This window comes from Thamnophis elegans, chromosome 10 (assembly GCF_009769535.1).
Source record: "Thamnophis elegans isolate rThaEle1 chromosome 10, rThaEle1.pri, whole genome shotgun sequence".
Lineage (NCBI taxonomy): Eukaryota > Metazoa > Chordata > Lepidosauria > Squamata > Colubridae > Thamnophis > Thamnophis elegans.
In genome coordinates, this window is record NC_045550.1 from 31,963,282 (window position 1) to 31,985,127 (window position 21,846).

Below are 21,846 nucleotides of genomic sequence, written 5' to 3' on the forward strand. Positions count from 1 at the left end.
GTGTAATACCTGATTCACACTTTCGCCTTTCCAAAATAAGTTCTTCATTTCGGACTACAATCCCCTGCTTATTTGAGTCATCATTATCACAACTTCCTTTACCTTAGTGTCCCCATTAAGGTCAGCAAGGGCACTATATCTGTTATGCTGGGATACAGCAAAAGCTTTGTGTTTATGGTTCACAGCTCTTACCATGGCAAATCCCACGGTTGTCCATACTGCTCTTCTCCTGCGGGATCATTGTGGTAGAGAGAATGTGGTACAGTGGAATGGCTGAATTGGGCACCTAATTTCTTCTTGGAGAGTACAGATTAGAGATTCCAGATAGGTAATCTGTCCATGTAGATTAGTAATTTGTTTACAAAGGGGACTGTATCCAAATTTGAAAAGAGTACTGTGAAAGACAGCTGCTAAACAAGTATTACATTGAACTAAGCCGGTCATTTTGAAATAAAATAAAATCATAATCTCAAGCGCACTAACTCAGAATTTATTATTGCTATTTTTGGTTTATAGTTATATGATTCGCCTCTACCTTTGTCCTTTGTACTCTCTCTGACTCCCACTTCACAGCCAGCAGCTCCTCCCACCAGACTCAAGGAAGTTCAAATGAAATGGAGGCAATTTTACTCTACCTTTGTCCTCTGTACTCTCTGACTCCCTTCTCTCAGCCAGCCACTCCTCCCACCAGCTTCAAGGAAGTTCAAACAGCAAAAATGTTTTCCCTATGTGGTTTTATCAATGAACCAGGACTGATAAGATTGTTTGGACCTTTTACTTTTTCAGTATAGGTATTTTTAATAGACCTGTGATAGTCAGGCAACAAATTGTAACAGGCAAACCTCTTACAGACAACATGGCTGAGACAGGGCCGACAGAACCCAAGAAAAACTGCTGTTACCGGATAATAGAGATTGCAAGTAAGACTCATTTTTCTCTTTTCTTCCCCCACACCCTCCAAACAAACCTAGCCTCTTACTGGATTGGGAAGAGGATGATTGCTTCTCTGTGGAGGAGGGAGTTCCAGCTACAGTAGGAGCTGGTCGGGTAGGGGGATAAGAATAATATTAGGAACAATTTTAAAGGACACTTGAATTTGGTCACCAGAATTGCCTACAGCACAAACAGTCTTTGCCATAATTGACCAGCTCCTGGAAGCAAATGGAGGAATTAAAGAACTAAAGTCTCTAATGGGAAAACAGATTAATAAGTTAGCAAAGCTCACATTCCAAAGATTATCCATGATGTTTGGCCAGCCTGTATGGACTGGGAGCTTCAGGACAGAGAGGATGCAGTGGAGAGGATGATCTTGCAGAGATACAGAATATTACTCCAAGTTGCTTACACCCCTCTAAATAGGGGGAGGTGGCATAACAGAAGAGTGATTTTGATTTCTCTGTCCCAACTCTTATGCTGCAGGGTATATTCCAATGAGCTAATAGAGATTTCTTGGCTCCCAGACAGACAAGGCTGCAAAAGAATATTGCCAATCTTTGGGCAGATTGTTCTACATCAATGCTATTCATACTTGAAACCCCCCTAAAGAAACTTTGTATTTGGCCAAGATTGGAAATTTTGTATTTGGCGAAGACGAGTATTTCTCATCACCTAAATTCGGTTCCTGTTAAAGTCTGGGCAGAAAGCCAAGACATGAGGGAGATCGACATCCCTTGGAATTACAATATACTAATGGCCAAACAAACAAGCCCTCAACTAACAAGGTTAGAAAAAAATAAGGAGAATACAAAATAATATTTAATCTAAACAACGGAAAAGTTTAGTTCAAGAATGATGAGGAAGAGCTAGTCCACCAGTTTGCGCACCCTTTATCCAGAAGACCAAGAGAAGATGCTGACGAAGATTGAAATAATTGGTCAAATGTTGAGGTCAGGAACTAGTGCAACAGAATGTTGAATGTTTTGCTTCCTTCTGGCAGTTCCAGAGATGGGTTTTTACAGGTTCAGACCGGTTCAACCGAATAGGTAGTGGTGGCCTGGGTCACTGCAACTAGTAGGAACCTACCACTGGACCATATAACATGGTTGACAGATGGCTCACCAAAAAGATAGAGGTGACCCAAAATAAAAGGTTAATTTGGGTTAAAGTTGATATTAAGGCAAGGAGTTAGAAAGGAGATATAAAAAGAGGAAATGTTAATGTGGAGAGTTGTTAAAGAAGATGATGTTAAATATTATTGCTGTTATATTATTAATATTATGGTGATGAATACTACAACAAATATGTGTTGTAGTACCAGTAGCAGGAATTCTAAAGAAACTGAGATTTCCATTTGATGTACCAATTTCCACTGAAGAATGGGACAACTACTATCAAAATCTGTTTGCCTCAGTCGAATATGTAGAGAAACTGCCTCTGAGCAGTAAACAAAGGCTTCCTGAAACCCTTCCCCCTTGGCTGCCGGTCTCTGTAACAGAGATACAATCTATTATTAAATGTCTAAAGAGCATAAAGCTCCAGGTGAGGATTTTCTACCAGCAGAAATATTTAAGAACTTTGCTGATTGGTGGATGGAACTTTACATGTGTGTCTATTCACACATACAGTATAAATAACACCTGCCATATTTCAATTGGCAGGAAGATGGCAATAATGGTCCCCATATACAAAAAGGGAATAAAAAGGATCATAGTAATTAAAGACCCATCAGCCTGATCAATCTCATAGCAAATATATATGCGAGGTTCCTTCTGAACAAAATAGAAATCTGGGCAGAGGAAAATCATATTCTTGTTGAAGAACAAGCAGGCTTTAGACAAAGCCAATCTACCATTGACAACTGCTTTGTTCTAAACTATCTAATGGCCAAATATGCCTATAAGAAGAGATGCCTATATTCAGCATTTATAGATCTTACAGCTGCATTTGAGGATTGCATAGGGCTACTATAGAAATTTAGCTACTACTGTCAAATGACCCTCTAATTATTAGCAAATCCAAATAAAAAATTATGGTGTTTGGTAAACATAATCAGAGATATAGATGGCAAATAGACAGGGAACTAATTGAGCAGGTTAACACCTTCATATACTTGGGCATAACTTTTCCCAAGATCTCCAGCTTGTAACCACCAACAGTGCACACTTAAGAGCAAAAGGTTGCTTGAATCTATTACTCAAATAAAAGAATCAAAGTTACCCAGCTCCCTAATACCACTAATCAAAGAATATAAAGCTAAAATAATCCCTATGCTCCTAATAGGAGCTGAGGTTTGGGGTTTACACCCTAGTACAGCTTTAGAGCAAACACACTCAGCACCAAAGATGTATTTTGGGTCTGGACCCTAAGACATCTGCTGCAGCAGTCAGAGTGGAACTGGGAAACTACACAATTCATACACTGTCTAAAATTAGAGTTTACAACTATTAGGTCAAAATTAATGAAATAGAGACGGATAGATTCCCTAAGGTATGTTTACTGAAGCAGATAAAATTGCAATCACAAACCCTCCTCAAATGTCTGAGCAAATATAAGTGCACCCTCCAAATAGACAACTATTTAAAATCACAATTGCCAAAACATCTCAGGCAGACATTTACCTGAACAAGATTCGAACAGCTTGATACAATGGTTAGATTTGGGAGATTCCATTATATCCCATACAATGGATGTACATGCATCTGTGGAGTTGAAGATGTAGAACAGTGATAGTCAACCTGGTCCCTACCGCCCACTAGTGGGCATTCCAGCTTTCATGGTGGGCGGTAAGGGTTTGCTGTAACTCTGCTTTATAAATTTTATAAAGTTACTTCCCTTCTTTATAAATCACCATTACTGTGGAACCGGTGGATGGTTAGAAAAATTTACTACTAACAGAGATACAAAAGTGGGCGGTTGGTATAAAAAGGTTGACTACCCGATGTAGAAGATCTGTTGTTATTGCTGTTAGTTGCAAAGTTGTGTCCGACCCATCGAAACCCCATGAACAATATTCGTCCAAGCCTTTTTGCCTTTTGGTTCTGTCCATGGGTTTTTCATGGCAAAGATATTGGAGTGGGTTGCCATTTCTTTCTCCAGTGTATCACGTTTTGTCAGAGCCCTCTGCTATGACCTGTCCATCTTGGGTGGCCCTGTACAGCATACTCATAGCTTCATTGAGCTACGCAAGCCCCTTCACCACAACAAGGCAGTAATCCATGAAGGGGTTGAAGATCTGACTCATATATTATTCAATTGCTGTTTATATAAGAGGGCGATAAATAAGGGCTTTGATTCACATATTAAATGCATAGCCCAGTGGGAGGCCCATATTAAAACAACATATCTCATGTGTGGCCAGAATCTGAAAATGACAGCACAATTTCTGACTAAAATAGTCTGACTGAGATTGGCATATGTGAGCCTGATTGGGGTAGATTGCAGGGGTGATGAGGAAATATAACTTAATGTCATTTTATTCTATTTTACATGTTTATGTATTAAATTATTGTATTTTATCCTATAACTATTGTATTTTACCCTACTCTCATTTTAAACTCTTTGTTTAGAATTTTATTGGTAACATGTGTTTGAACCTATATGTTAATATGGCCTGTTGGAAGAATTGTCCATCTGGGTTCAGTTCCAAGTGGAAAAAAAGACACTGGAAACATGGAGACTACTTGGAAAGATGGTTTAATGGTGGACAGGACCACATGGTTTGAGATCCTGGGCAAAAAGAGCATAGGGGTGAGAGAGGGAGATAGATTTATACTTGAGCCCCACCTTGGAGCTTCCTGTTCCTGTGTAAGAAATGTATTCTGATTGGTTGTCAGACTCCCATGGGGCCAGGTTGAATCTTGTCAAGTGATGATGTAATAAAGGAGCATTGGGCAATCCCTATTATGGTTTAATGGCTTTGTCCTGGTTTGGATCTTGAATGAGGGCTAATCCTATATCACCCTGGAGCTGAAAGTCTTTTGTCTTGTAGATAACCAAAATATCTGCTGAGCGCAGGGAGCTGGAGTTTCTGTCTTAAGATTTCTATTCTCTTTTAGGAGAAATATTCTATTCTGCCTTTTTAATATTTCTGAGAATATTCCATTTTCCTAGGAGAGGGGTGGGTGCCAACTTCCTACAGGCCTATGGGCTAATAAATACACACACACACACAACAGTTCTTATTCATTTGGAACAGATAATAGATGTTTACTACAAAATATAAACATAAGCTGAAGATTCCCCTCTGCACTTTCTGTTAACAGAATGCCTTGAACTTAAACTGCAAGAACTTCATTCTTCACCTTGTTGTCCTAATTCCTTGATAGTTTTTTTCATCTTTCACATAAACTAGATCAGGGGTTGGTTTGCTGCTAGTGTTACTGCCCGTTCTCAATCCACATGCAACGTGTGCTGTTCAATGTAAATTGTTCTGCATGCATGCGCAGAACAATTTCTAGTGAACTGCACGTGCACAGTCACTAAAATTTAAAATGGTGGCACCCATGTGGCAGTGAGGGAAATAGTTCGGGGTCATGGCAGGCCTGGGTCACTGCCAGTCATGTGACTCAGGCGTGAATTCCACTATCGGTTTGGCCAAACTGGCAGCAACCCACCTCTGAACTAGATGTCACAAAGAGGAACGTTCAAGAAATATTTATTTCCGAAGGCATTTTTTTCTATCTTGGGAGCCATATAATCTGCAAAGGCTTTTCTAACCAACTGAGGTGCAGTTGGAATGTCTGAATAAAGATAAGAATTTCCAATGGCAGATTCCTGCAAGTTGAATGAGAATCAGCCGGAAGAGAACGTATAAGTAAGGAATTGATTAAGGAATAGTCTCCCCAAAGGAAGCTTTGGGAGAGCAGTGAATTTTAAGTGTGGAATGCATGAGGTAAGATATTTAATGATTTGAAACAAGAAATTAGAGATGAGTTTGTAAAGTAATGGCCACTGCTTTTGATATTTGAATTGAGCTGAAACACGGGAGCCAAGTGAGATAGCATTTTTTATGCTGGTTTATTACCAATGGCCACTTCTTATTTAAGAAACCATGGCTTGCTATTGTCCCCAGGAAAGCTTGCAGAATTTTGAGGTTTACAAAATTAGAAATAAGATTTTACAAAAAAAAATAGGAAGATAGAAAAAGGGAGGGAGGGCAGGGCAGGCAGGGTAGGGAAACGGAAGAGAGAGGAAAGAAACAAGCAGAAATGAAAATTAAGCACACTCAGTAATCATTAAATGTGGAATATAGTTATGAGGCGACAATATACACCAAAGTTAGGTCTAGATCCTATTTGTTTCTACTCGCCCAATTTCACACTACTTCTTTCACTTAATATATGTCTCTTTCTTTCTCCAGGGAATTTTTTTTGCAAGAAACAAGTCACTACACCCTGCTCATCTCAAGGTAGGTTGCAAACTAGTCACAAATGAGCCGATAGTTCCCTATGTTTCTGCAATTTTCATTCTCTGGAATAACATAAAAATTATGAAGCACTTGAAAAGATTTGGCAAGAATGGAAAAGTCTGTAAAGACAGTATAATTCTCTTCATATAGTCTACCTGTAGGGGAATTAAATTTGTGTCAAAGAGATGGGGTTATGCTTCCTGATTTTATTCAATTCGTTCCCAAGCTTCTCTATCCAGCAGGAAGTTATCAGAGAAGGATCATGCAAGATTGTATTGGCATTCAAGCACAAGCAAGCAGAACTTCCCCTTGAAAGCTTGCTGGAAAGATCAGGACTGGTAGATTCTAGTTCACCTTTTAACAGGTACTTTTTCAGTTCAACATGTGGACAGTGGCCTTGTCACCCATGTTTTTAAAAAATATATTGAAAGTGTGAAAGAAAATCTTAAATTAACATATTTCTAATGGGTAAAGCATTAAAAGGATTCCTTTAGACCTGAATTATTGAAGTAACCAAAGCAGATCAACCTGGAACGATATTTTCTGTTAGAACAATTTTCTTACATTACCTCATATCAGCTATGAATCTTATTTTCATGCAAATGGGAGAATTGTCTATCTTGGCGAGACCAAAGACTCGTTTAATTCAGCATTCAGTCTCCATCCCTGATTTACCAGATGCCTGCAGAAAGTGAAGCTGAAAACTACACTTTCACTCTTCAGTGAAAACTGAAGAGTTGTACTGTAGCTCAGTGAGACCAGCTTATTTTTTTTTTATTTTTTTTTATTGGGATTTATATGCCGCCCTTTTCCCTGAGGGGACTCAGGGCGGCTTACAACCACAGGGGGGGGGGGGTGCAAGGTCAAAAACAAAACAATATGTGAACAAAGAAAAGATAGTAAAACACAACTTTCATTCAACAATCAAACACTCGGGCGGGTGAATTGGAAGCCTATCCCCAGGCCTGCTGGGAGAGCCAGATCTTGAGGGCTGCGCGGAAGGTCTGGATAGTGGTGAGGGTACGGATCTCCATGGGGAGCTCGTTCCACAGGGTCGGAGCAGCAACAGAAAAGGCTCTCCTCCGTGTGGTCGCCAGTCGGCATTGACTGGCAGATGGGATTCGGAGGAGGCCCAGTCTGTGCGATCTAATTGGTCGATTTAGGGAAGTAATCGGCAGAAGGCGGTCTCTCAAGTACTCAGATCCACTACCATGGAGTGCTTTAAAGGTGGTCATCAGTACCCTGAAGCGCACCCGGAGACCAACAGGTAGCCAGTGCAGCTCGCGGAGGACAGGTGTAACGTGGGCGAACCGCGGTGCGCCCACTATCACTCGCGCGGCTGCATTCTGGACTAGCTGCAGTCGCCGGATGCACTTCAAGGGCAACCCCATGTAGAGCCCATTGCAGTATTCCAGTCTAGAGATCACAAGGGCTCGAGTGACTGTTGTGAGAGCCCCCCGGTCTAGGTAGGGCCGCAACTGGCGGACCAGGCGAACCTGGGCAAATGCCCCCCTGGTCACAGCTGACAGCTGGTGATCAAAAGTCAGCTGTGGGTCCAGGAGGACTCCTAAGTTGCGGACCCTATCTGAGGGGTATAAAATTTGACCCCCCAGCCTAAGCGTTGGTATATTAGCCAAATTATTGGGGGGGAAGCACAACAGCCACTCGGTCTTGTCCGGGTTGAGTACCAGTTTGTTAGCACTCATCCAGTTCTTAACGGCCTCCAGACCCCGGTTCATCACGTCCACCGCTTCATTGAGTTGGCACAGGGCGGACAGATACAATTGCGTATCGTCCGCATATTGGTGGTATTTTATCCCGTGCCTCCGAATGATCTCGCCCAGCGGTTTCATGTATATGTTAAATAGTAGGGGGGATAAGACCGAACCCTGTGGCACCCCACACGTTAGGGGCCTCAGGGACGATCTCTGCCCCCCGACCAACACCGACTGCGACCTGTCCGAGAGGTAGGAGGAGAACCACCGCAAAACAGTGCCTCCCACTCCCACCTCCCGCAGTCGTCGCAGAAGGATACCATGGTCGATGGTATCGAAAGCCGCTGAGAGGTCAAGGAGAACCAGGATGGACGCATAGCCTCCATCTCTGGCCCTCCAGAGATCATCGGTCAATGCGACCAAAGCGGTTTCTGTGCTGTAACCAGGTCTGAAGCCGGACTGGAAGGGGTCAAGATAGCTAGCTTCCTCCAAGGCCCGTTGGAGCTGAAAGGCCACCACCTTCTCAACAACCTTCCCGATAAAGGGAAGGTTGGAGACAGGACGAAAGTTGTTTAAAATGGCTGGATCTAACGATGGTTTCTTCAGGAGGGGTCTCACCACCGCCGTTTTAAGTACGGCGGGGAAGTGCCCCTCCCGAAGGGAGGCGGTGACAACCGCCTGGATCCAGCCATGTGTCACCTCCCTGCTGTTGGCAACCAGCCAGGAGGGACACGGGTCCAGAATACAAGTGGAGGCACTTACAGCTCGAATGGCCCTGTCCACATCCCCAGAGGCAACGTCCTGGAACTCAACCCAGAGCTGGTGTGGCAAGTGATCCTCCTGTGTCTCAGCTGGATCTACTGCAGTGGAGTCCAAGTCCGATCGAAACCGAGCTACTTTGTCCGCCAAGAATTGAGCATAATCCTCAGCCCTACCCTGCAAGGGGTCTCCCGCATCCCTCCTATTGAGGAGGGAGCGGGTTATCCTAAACAGGGCGGCTGGGCGTGACTCGGCGGACGCAACCAAGGCTGAAATATATGATCTTTTTGCAGTTCTTAGTGCTCGGACATAGTCCTTGGTGCAGGTAGTTAAGAGTGCTCGGTTCGCCTCGGACCCATCGGACCTCCACTGGTGCTCTAGGCACCTCCTCCGGCGTTTCTTCTCCCGGAGCTCCTCGGTAAACCAGGGAGGTCTCCGGGATCCACTGACCCGGAGGGGCCGTAGTGGCGCAATCCGGTCGAGAGACTCTGACGCCGCCGAGTACCAGGCGGCAGCCAGAGTCTCCGCCGAACTGTGGGCGAGAGTATCAGGAATAACCCCAAGCTCCGTCTGGAACCTCAACGGGTCCATAAGTCGCCTGGGGCGGAACCATCTGGTCGGTTCCTCCTCCCTACGGTGGGGGTTTGGCCTCCGGAAGTCAAGCCTCAGTAGGCAGTGGTCTGACCACGACAGGGGTAGGATCTCATTACCCCTCAGACCAAGATCACACATCCACTGCTCCGAGAGGAATACGAGGTCGAGCATGTGACCCGCTGCGTGGGTTGGGCCCCGAATTACTTGGGTCAAGCCCATGGCTGTCATGGAAGCCATGAACTCCTGCGCCCCATCAGAGCGTTCACCGAGCGATGGCAGGTTGAAATCCCCCAGAACTATAAGCCTGGGGAACTCAACTGCCAGCTCGGCTACTGACTCGAGGAGCGAGGGGAGGGATGCTGCAATAAACAATATTCAGTTCCATCTCCAAAATCTTCAAAAGAGTTAGAAAAGACCTATGGTCACCAGCCATAGAAATCGATACTACATTGCCCAGGATATTTGTGATAAGATGACTGGGAAAGCCAAAAACTGCATATCCAAAGAATGCCCAGTTGGGGTAAGTCTTATTAACATTTAAAGAAGTTTTGGGGCAGAAGTCCTTCGGGATTGGGCAGCATATAAATTTATTAAACATTAACATTAAACAGAATGTTAATTGAAACCCCCAACTGTATTTATTCTCATCATAATGACTTAGTGAAAAGGAGGATAAGAGAACTCAAAATATTTACATTATTATTATAATAATTACTTAATTTATCAGTTCTGCTAGTCTGAAGGAAATTTACTGACCCTACTGGTCAAACATTGAATCATATTTTGATGAAGGCTTTCTCCATTGATGGTCTGTGGTAATTATGTCTCTTAAAAAGGTCCCATTGATAAAGAACTGTAATAAATTGTAGATTGTTGTATCTGCCTTAGAGTGAGCAGGACCATCTTTCACCTTTTTGGCCCTTTGGAATGTGTGTGTGTGTGTGTGTGTGTGTGTGTGTGTGTGTTTGTGTGTGCACCAGCAGAATGCCTTTAAAAATCGCTCAAGACACAATGTTAGAAGAAAATTCTGGTCTATTTTGTGGCTGAGTAAATGGGCAGATGATGCCTGGTTGAAGAAGAAATAAATTTTATTCAGTAGCAAAAACAGCCAAAAAAATCAGCTGTCAATGGTACAAAGCTACAAGGTTAGGAAGCTAAGGGTGATAGTATTTATAGTAACAAAGGCCTTTAATTGAATAGTATTGGACTTTGATGTGAAGTATCTTAGATATGCAAATTGAGGTGTTTCTGCCCATGTGAAATCCAGGTGAAGTCCAAGAGAGGAGGGTTTTGTGGTGTGTATGTGATAAATCTCTTCCTTGATGTGGAATTTTAATAGGGGTCTGGTCTCAAAGTGAAGTATTGTGATTTCCTCTTATCTTGAAAGGGTTCCATTTTATGTTTGCTTGTCAGTACCAGCTGATTTCCTGGAAAAAGTCATTTAATCAATTGCAGCTCAAGTGTCAAAGGCCAGCAGAAAAAGCTTAAGTAGTTTATCTATATCTTTATTTGAGGCTGCTGATAGATGACAGGTGGTTTCTGTTGATGTGTGACCTCATTAAGGGATGTGTGTGTCATATAGGGGCTTTTATTGTTCCAACAATAGATGGCATTTTCCTTCATTTGGAGGAGACAAGAAGCGTTTTTCCATTTTGACTCTAAAAAGCTCCTAATTCTATTTGCAAAGAAAAGAGGGGCAAAGATATTGCACACTGTGTAACCAAAAGGTTTGCCTGCATTTGATATAAACTTTATTGAGGCAAGTGAACCAAAGTTCAGACTTGGTAGTACTGCATGCAATTTACTATAATTTTTAAGATTTCATATGGTTCCAAATGGAATAAGTTGAAGCTATTACATATCTATAATCTCGTTTCTTTTCTGGAAAGATGTACAAATGGAAAATAGTGATGTCTGTACCTTATATAAAACTCTTATGTATGACAGGATGATTCTACAGTAAAAGCCTACTTAAAGTGGCCAGAATTGACAACTGACCTTTATTCTCCTTTCCAATTTATGAACCTTCAGACACTCTATCCTTTGTTCCCTACTATCCCAATCACCTCACACTTTTTCAGCACCTTCTTTCCCAGGAAACAAATCTAATAAGCATAATTAAGCTATATCTCAAAGAAAAAGGATTCACCTTAATAGAAAGAAGAAGTGGGGGGGAGAGAATACCCTTTCCTTCTTCAAAAGAGAAGGAAGGACTGGCAGAGCAATTACTTTGTTTCATTGTGTGCAAAGGGATTACAAGAAATCCTAAAATACATCAGTAAATGCCCAGAGGCTCTCAGCTAAATTTCTCTGTTTGATGAGGAAATATCAAAGGCAAGGAGACACCGCTGTCATAACATGTCTTTACTTCTTGTCAGCATTTTATCCTTTGCAGCTCTATTCTGAAAAAAAAATGAGCTGGATTGAGATTGATCTATCACTATAAACCCTAATATAATTTTTCTTGAAAACAAGAAGGTGGCATATTTATATAAGAAATCAGTTTCTGAAAAGTAATTCTGTGTCTTTTAATATTAAATAAATGAACAGACAACTGAACAGTAATAGAAATAATAGAAAACGAACAGTATCTGAAGGAACTTTAAATAGTTGAACAAAAAGTTGATGATCTTGTAAAATGAACATGTGAACCAGAGCTATTTTTATAGTCATTTTATGGATTTATGTGTGTCTGTATGTACAGGTTATGAGAATCTGAAGGTTTTTGATGCTCTCTGATGATGTTACCCAGTTTGGATAATGAAATGTCTGGAAGTAAACAACCAACATCAGAGAGCACCAAGGACCTCTCACTTCAACCCTGAGCTGCAAATATTCTCCTTTATTGGTACTGTGTAAATCTACTCACTATAGAAGGCTTTCATCCTCCCCCTTCACTGTTGTCTTTAGCCGAGGTGGCACAGTGGTTAAATGCAGCACTGCAGGCTACTTCAGCTGACTGCAGTTCTGCAGTTTGGCTGTTCAAATCTCACCGGCTCAGGGTTGACTCAGCCTTCCATCCTTCCGAGGTAGGTAAAATGAGGACCCGGATTGTTGTTGGGGGCAATATGCTGACTCTGTAAACCGCTTAGAGAGGGCTGAAAGCCCTATGAAGCGGTATATAAGTCTAACTGCTATTGCTATTGCTATTGTTCAAAGGCTGGAATATGTGATGACAAAGTGAGTTGGAAGAAGGGAATTCCTCAATATTGGATGGAAATTGTCTGATTGAACAGAAATTTACGCAGACACGTTTGTGCTGCTGCCTAGTTTTTCCCAGCTCTGCTCTTTCACAAAAGTTGCCAAGCTTTTATCTCCTCCCTTTCCTGTAATTAAATAAGCCCAGGTTTGGAGATCAACTAGCAAGTTGCATTGGGGAAAAAGGACTGGAACTGCCTTTTCTGTGTATAATTTCACTTTTTGTATCTAAGGGATAAAACATATATATGTTATGCAATCTGAAGTGTTTTTTCCAAAACTCAATGACCACAAAATTATCATCTATTTTAGAAAAACAGGTGACCGTAGACGTTTATAATAGTACTTCTACTCAACAGTTATTCAACCAACACTCCTCTGAGGAAGGTATGTGGCTTCATAAAAACAGACTGCTTTAAAAAGAGGGGGGGATTAGATTAAATCATACTATATTAGACAGCTGGCATTATACAGTGCTTGCATCAGAAAATCCCTATTTTATATCTACATATTGCTAGTTTGGTTTTAGCCAAACTATTACCTTTCAGCCTGAATTCCCCTTTCTGTAATATGAGGACAATAATATCTTATTTTATAGATCAGTCATAAAGCTGACAAGAGGTAATGTACATGAAATGCTTTCAGTAAATTGTAATATAATATACTGGAATACTAGAATTAGTAGAAACTTCTTGTTCTATAAACATTTGTTTCCTGTAACACAAATATATATTTTGCCTTTGTATTTGTAACATATATATGATACATTATGCCTTTATATTTGTATTTCCTGTAACTAACTTCCTGTAACAAACACACTAGGCCTCTGTAAAGTATCTGGTATTTGCCAAACATATGTTTCTGACATCTGATTTAAAGATTTGATCAATCTTCTTCCTGCAATCCAAGGCTTAAGAACATATCTCAGGGTGGAGTTGTATGGAATTTACTCTCCAACCCAACAGCCCTAATACTTACACATTTGATGTGTGCAAGTTCCCTTCTCTGCAACACCAGGGGGCCACGTAACCAATTGTGAGAACAAAGGAAGAGATAAGACTAATTAAGAGGCCGGAATGGGGGATTTAATTTACATTTCTAACTGTGTGAAAAGGAGTGACACTTCTCTGAGTGTGTAGCTTTTCCTTGTTGTGTATCCGTTTGGAATTGCTGACCCAGACTTTAAACTTTGATCAAAGATTAAATGCTGATTCTTGCTCAAGCCTCCGTTTAAGGTCTTAGAGTCATAAAGCTGACAAGAAGAAATGTACATGAAATGCTTTCAGTAAATTCGGAATACTAGAATTAGTAGAAACTTGTTCTAAAAACATTTGTTTCCTGTAAAATGCAAAGACAAACACAGACAAACACATATACATTATATACATATACTATATACTATATGGGAGGAAGCAGTAGGCTTCCTCCCATATTTGGGCATACCAGGGGTTGTGACACTAAATACATACCTATTTCCCTGGCTCAGTTGATAAAGGAGAAGAACCTTGTGGCTTAGTAGTTAACACATCTGCCTAACATGTAATACAGCCCAGGTTCGAATCCCAGTAAGGGTGTGGCTAGCTGATGAGAGCTAAATAGCTTGAAATAGATCTATATAATCTCCCTTTATTTATTTATATAAATCTGTGTATATATATATACACAGATACAGACACACAGACACAGACACAGACACAGACAAACACACACACAGACACACACAGAAACACATATATATATATATAACATTTTTCAAATCCCAGTAAGGGTATGGCTAGCTGATGAGAGCTAAATAGCTTGAAATAGATCTATACTAGTCTCCCTTTATTTATTTATCAGCACAAATAAACACACACACACACACACACACACACACACACACACACATATATATATATATATATATATATATATATATATATATATATATTCATACTCATACTCATACTCTCTCTCTCTCTCTCTCTCTCTCTCTCTCTCTCTCTCTCTCTCTCTCTTTATATTTTTATTTCCTGTAACTAACTTCCTGTAAAAAATATACTAGGCCTCTGTAAAGTATCTGGTATTTGCCAAACATATGTTCCTGACATCTGATCTAAAGATTTGATCAATCTTCTTCCTGCAATCCAAGGCTTAAGAACATATCTCAGGGTGGAGTTGTATGGAATTTACTCTCCAACCCAACAGCCCTAATACTTACACATTTGATGTGTGCAAGTTCCCTTCTCTGCAACACTAGGTGACCAAGTAGCCAATTGTGAGAACAAAGGAGGAGATAAGGCTAATTAAGAAGCCGGAATGGGGGATTTAATTTACATTTCTGTGTGAAAAGGAGTGACACTTCTCTGAGTGTGTAGCTTTTCCTTGCCTATCCATGTGCATCCGTTTGGAACTGCTGACCCAGACTTTAAACTTTGATCAAAGATTAAATGCTGATTCTTGCTCAAGCCTCCGTTTAAGGTCTTATTTTGGCTCTGTGTAGGCTTAAACGTATTCTGGGACCTTACAGTATCTAAGGGATAAAACATGTGTATGATGTGCAATCTGAAGTGTCTTTTTCAAAACTCTATTACAAAATTATTATTTATTTTAGGAACCCATGTGTATACAGTAGACGTTCATAGTAGTAATTCTACTCCACAGTTATTCAAGAAATTCTCTTCTGAGGAAGGTACAGTATCTAAAGGATAAAACATGTGTATGCTGTGCAATCTGAAGTGTCTTTTCCAAAACTCAATGGCTATAAAATTATTATTTATTTTAGGAACCCAGGTAACAGTAGAAGTTCATAATAATAATTCTACCCCACGGTTATTCAAGAAATTCTCTTCTGAGAAAGGTATGCGGATTTATAAAAATAGGCTGCTTTAAAAAGAGAGAGAAAGAGAGAGATTAGATTAAATCATACTATATTAGACAGCTGGCATGTATAAGTGGTATATAAGTCTAACTGCTATTGCTATTGCTATTGTTCAAAGGCTGGAATATGTGATGACAAAGTGAGTTGGAAGAAGGGAATTCCTCAATATTGGATGGAAATTGTCTGATTGAACAGAAATTTACTCAGACACGTTTGTGCTGCTGCCTAGTTTTTCCCAGCTCTGCTCTTTCACAAAAGTTGCCAAGCTTTTATCTCCTCCCTTTCCTGTAATTAAATAAGCCCAGGTTTGGAGATCAACTAGCAAGTTGCATTGGGGAAAAAGGGATGTGGAACTGCCTTTTTCTGTGTATAATTTCACTTTTTGTATCTAAGGTATAAAACATATATATGTTATGCAATCTGAAGTGTTTTTTCCAAAACTCAATGACTACAAAATTATCATCTATTTTAGAAAACCAGGTGACGGTAGACGCTCATAATATTACTTCTACTCAACAGTTATTCAACAAACTCTCCTCTGAGGAAGGTATGTGGCTTCATAAAAACAGACTGCTTTAAAAAGAGAGAGTGGGGATTAGATTAAATCATACTAGACAGCTGGCATTATACAGTGCTTGCATCAGAATATCCCTATTTTATATCTGCATATTGCTAAGAAATCACTAGCTGCTTTTAGCCAAACTACTCCCTTTCAGCCTGAATTCCCCTTTCTGTAATATGAGGACAATAATGACTTACTTTATAGACCAATCGTAAAGCTGACAAGAAGTAATGTAGGTGAAATGCTTTCAGTAATTGAGAGCACTATATAAATTAACAGTGCAGTACTGCACAGAAAAGGAGCTAATTCTGAGCAAGTCCTCCCTTTAAAAAAATATGTTTCTAAAGATTTATATGTAGCCTATGTTTCCCAATTAAAGAAAGCAAATGAGCCTCAAACTAATTTGCAAATAGATTATTAGGGCTGTCCTCTTCCTTCTCATTAAGAAATCAATCCTATGAGATTTGAGCATGTTCTTCATAATAAGAAAATTGTACAATGTTTCCTTAAGTAAATTTGACTCCTGGTAACTATTCAGATGGATCCATGAAAGTTGAGGGTTGGTTAAAGCTGTTTGTTTTAGGAAGTAATTTACTAATTTACTATATACTTTTTGAGACTAGTATGAAACCTTGAGAATTCCTTAAGGTGCCTCATCGTAAACATTAGCCAAGTCTGACCTGTTTTCTTCATAAAGGTCAGCGAAATTGATTAAATACTACAACCTACAGATCTCTCATTTAATGAATAAGTTGTTTCAATAAAATGAAAATAAAACAAATATTATTGAGTTGCTTAAGAAGTGGCAAATATTAAATGGACACTACCAAAAGTCCTTGGTCAAGCAATACTGTAAGATACATTTTATGGGTAATTGCAGATATAGTCAATAATAAATATTTTCACTACAAACTCTCAGTTCAATGAAAGATACAAAATGGATGACATTATGCCTAAGCATTGCTGTCAGTTCTCCATGTTGTTCAAATCTGCTTTCATCTATAATAAATGATACTTAAATTCATGATCAGTTTGTCAGATGTTGCATCCACTATCTAATCATGACAGAGATTAAAATCCTAGATTCCCCATATCACCAAAATAATGTTATTTATTGTAAGAGATTTACAATGAATTGTGGTTTTCTAATTTTGGTCAGTTGGACATTCCAATCACATCCCATTTACATCCAATCAATTTCTTGATGCTTTCCTATTGTAATATTTGATTATTTTAAAAAAGAAGTGGATAGATTGAGGAGAGAAAAATAGCAAAAATTAACTGCAATTTAAGTGAACAATAGGCGCATTTCAGATGAAAATTTTGCAAAGCTATGACACTAATAATGATTACATGACAACTCCTTGATTTGCATACTCATGGAAAAAGTATGTGCTTTTGTCCCAAACACTGCTCAACATCTGTTATTATAGTGGGAGAGTGACTATAGAGAGTTTAATAGCAAAGAACTACACCAGTTCTCCAGCCTGGTGTTTTCCAGTTGTGTGTTACCAAATCTTCTACAACTTTCCAAGCTAGCATATTAGAGTATGCATTTTTCTGTCTATCCAACGTGTTCATATTCTTTTCAAAATTTCATGTTTTCAAGTGAATGGAAAGATCAGACCCCGCCCACCTGGACTCAAAGATCAGCATGGTAACTACATTATATTGTGTGTCCCATTTCTACAAGGCTGTGTAATCAATTTATATTCTTCAGTAATTCAGCAAGTCTTATATATTATGTTTAGTTTATCAAAGTATCTCAGTAAATTATGGCTTAATCTGTTAACATGAGGTGTAGAAAATATTTACTAATGTTTTATTTGAATTAGGAAACCTGGTCTTTTGAGCTTTTTTAAAAACCCTAATATTTATTAAAATATCCCTCTCAATATATGAAATGAGCAGACATAATATATGGAGAAGGGGAAGAATTCTTGGCAGAGATTACCATTTTAAGGTATATTTTTCCCTTTGATTCTCTCTTATTCTTTTCTGCTGATAATGAACAACAGTATGGTTTTTTAGTGGACACACTTGTGCTTTAAAAATCCCAGTGTTGACAAAGTCAGCATTCAAGCTTTGTTCTGTTTTGGTGTGAAATAGAACTCTGGGCATCAGGAAACTGGAAATGTCCATTTTGGCCAATAACTTTAATCCCCTTCATAATCCTTTTAGGGTTAGGGTTAAACTAAAACATCCCTGACAAATACTTGAACACATCCAAGGAATGGAAGATACCAACTCTCCAGATTATTGGCTCCTCTGAAGCCAATTTTATATTCAATGACCATATCCTTTCCTATCACTTAAAATCTTTATTTCATGTCTTGTATTCTGGAATGATGAAGAGCACATCTTGACCTTTCATATTATATCCCTTCAGATATTTGAGGAGCACTATCATCGTTCTCCACTTTCTGTTATAAACATTCCAAATTCATTCAAACTCTTGGCATAGATGTGTTGCTTGGTACTCTTATTTGCTTCCTCTGAACTTCTTTCAGTTTGTCTGCCTCTTTCTTACATATGGATGATATGGATGAACTGGATGCAATAGTTGTGGAATCTGGTCAGTACAGAATGATTACTTCCTGTGATTTGGAAACTTTCCTTCAATTGATAGAGCCTAAAATTGCTTTTGTGGCTACATCATATTGCTGACTCAAATTTATTTATTAAACTACTATTTCAATCTCTTTTCCAAGAGAATTACTGCCAAGTCAGTATGTTAGCCTCCCCACATTGTATACTTGTGCATCTTATTTCTGCTTCTTAAGTTAAAAGTAGGAATTTCTCTCTCAAATTTCATTGTTATTTTAAGCCAATCTCTGCAAGCTATGAAGTTTATTTCACATTTTGATTCTTGCTTTCTAGATTATTATATATCTTCCAATTTTGCATCAGCTACAAATAAGCATTCTCTCCACCACTTCATCCAACTTATTAACAAATCTGTTGAAGAGAACAAGGATTGAAACTTATGGCACCCCCCCCCCCCAGCACCTTATTCCAGTTTCATGAGGAACCACTTATGATCCTTCATTGAGCATGATTTTAAGGCAGCTACGTATCTGCTTAATTTCATTTCGTTCAGCCTACTCCTAAGTAGCTTATTAATCATTATGTCATGTGATATGCTGTCAAACACATTTCAGAAATCAACATGTTAGATCTTCAGCAATATCAGAATTTATTTAAAAAGATAATGTTAGTTTGATAACACCTGCTCTTGACAAAACTATATTGACTTTCAGATAATTACTAAACTATTGTCAAGATGCTTACAGAACAATCTTTATAACATCTGCTCTAGCATCTTTATCCATATTGAAATTACTCATTCCTGCCCCCTTTTATTTTTTTCCAACCAACTTTTTCTGTATATCTATCTATCTGTGTACCAGCAAGAAAAGTCTCTAAACACAAATCAGAATGGGATCAAAATATGGCAAGCACAGCAGAAAATGTCAGAAGAAGAAAAAAAATGAGTTTATAAATGGGTTAGTCCAGCCAGGAACTACAGATATATATTTAAAAATGCACTAGCAATGCACTAGGAATGCACTAGGAGCCTGGTACATATTTCCAGCTGTTGATGGTATCTTCATATCATTGTATGACTTCTTGTGAATTCTGCTGCTGTTTTGAGCCTTTTCAATTATAGCCTGAGAAAGAGCAAAACAGACCACCAATTTAAAGAATGGCCATGCTCCCAAATGGTAAAAAGTAATTTTCAGAGATGTGCAGAGTAGGAACCTCTTAAATGCATAAATCTGCTTTAGCTCTCTTTAGGTTACTGAAATAGCCCTCTTCAGTAAAAGGCCATATATACCAACAAGCTTATTAAAGAGACAGATGCCTGGTGCTGAGTGCTGGTTGAGACAGACAGATGGCTGCTTAGCACATTAGGCGGCTCATGGGTCCATCCTTTCTTGCTTGAAGTTTTGCCTTCACTCACTGCAGCCTGGAAATGAGGTTAAATCCTAAAATATCCTCCTGCAGTCTCTATAGCTTCTGAAACAAGGCTTTTCTTTGGCAGCACCTGCCCTTCCCTGCAATCTCAGGTACAAAGAAAGATTGCTCCCTAATGTTAAAATATGGAATAGTGTAACTTTGGAAAGCTCCAATCTGAGATGATAGATAGATAGATAGATAGATAGATAGATAGATAGATAGATAGATAGATAGATAGAAAGATAGATAGATTATTTATTTATTTATTTATTTTGTCAACAAGTACAAGGAAACAAGTATCAGTATAGACATAGACACATGAAAAAATGGCACATGAATATAAGTAAGCAAAACATAGCATAAACACATAAAATGAGTACATATAAATGGGGACAGTAGGATAGGGATGGTAGGCACGCTGGTGTGCTTATGCACCCCCCCCTTAGGGACTTCTTAAGAAATGTGTAAGGTTCAGGGCAGACAGTTTAAGGTAAAAGGCATGGGGCTTAGAGGAACTAACAACAGGATCAGGTAGAGTGTTCCAGACATTTACTACTCTATTGCTGAAGTCGCATTTCCTGAAATCAAGATTAGAGCAGAATACATTTAGTTTGTATCTATTGATAGCCCTTGTGTTATTGCAGTTGAAGTTAAAATAGTCACTAACAGGTAGGGCATTATGGCAGATAATCTTGTCTACTAAGCTTAGGTCAGAATGTAGATAGCAGTCCAAATTTGTGGTGATAGTTAAAATTAAAACTGGAATCTTAGGAAAATTTAAAAGTAGTTCACATGATGTCAGGAAAAAAAACATTAAAAACTCATGATATTGCATAATTCTCAGGATGGCTATTTTCTAAAAGTAGCATGGATGCTAATCGTTGGATTAGATTATGTGTGTTTTTACAAGTCCAACCCAGGTTGAGCGATCTCTGCAACAGTGCCAGCCATGCAAGAGTTATTTAGCCCCAAGTGTTCAGAAGAAGGCAGGCATCAAACAAACAAAACTCCTTGCTACTCAGAAATAAAGTAGGGTAACAATCAAACCAACAATCAAATAAGCAATACCCCAATCAAGAAACTACCAAAGAGCCATCAGTAAACAGCCCAACTAAAGCATGTCTATGACAACTCCACTTAAGACATCAGAATATAAACTGACAGAAAGCGGCACTCCTTAGTAGCACTGATGATGTTGCCTAGTTAGGATAATTAGTTAGTTAGTTAGGATAATTAGTCTCCGAATCCGCTTCAAGGTGCTGGTCACTACCTATAAATCTCTACATGGCATCGGACCTGGGTACCTGAGAGACCGCCTCCTGCCGATTACCTCTCTCAGACCAATTAGATCGCACAGGTTGGGTCTCCTCCGGATTCCATCTGCCAGCCAATGTCGGCTGGCGACTCCCCGGGGGAGATCCTTCTCTGTTGCAGCTCCGGCCCTCTGGAACGAGCTCCCTGTTGAGATCCGGATCCTTACTACCCTCCCGGCCTTCCGCAAAGCCACCAAGTCCTGGCTGTTCCAGCAGGCTGGGGGGAGCTGAGAAGCATCTACCTCCATAGAAATTGTGAATGTTGGTTTTGGTTTTAATATGTTGTCTTTGTCTTGTTCCCCCCTTTCCCTTGTCTTTTGTGAGCCGCCCGGAGTCCTCGGGGAGTGGGCAGCATACAAGACAAACAAACAAACAAACAAACAAATAAATAAATAAATAAAGGAACATTTGCAAGAAAACAAGCAAGCTCAGAGAGCACCAAGAACCCCTCACAAAGTAGAGTAGTTAGGTAAATAATAAAGCAGGTGCGTCTTCTTTATAAAGTTGTAGAAAGTATCTAATTTGAGCAGTAGGTGTTT

General features: G+C 39.6%; 1 protein-coding gene across 1 annotated transcript in view; it reads left to right on the forward strand.

Moving 5' to 3' along the window:
* Nucleotides 1-21,846, forward strand: part of KY (kyphoscoliosis peptidase) — a 66,737-nt gene that overhangs the window by 26,187 nt on the left and 18,704 nt on the right. Inside the window, 3 exon segments of the mRNA XM_032225765.1 lie at nt 6,299-6,346; nt 15,377-15,449; nt 17,633-17,691. Coding sequence (XP_032081656.1) covers nt 6,299-6,346; nt 15,377-15,449; nt 17,633-17,691 — 180 coding nt within the window.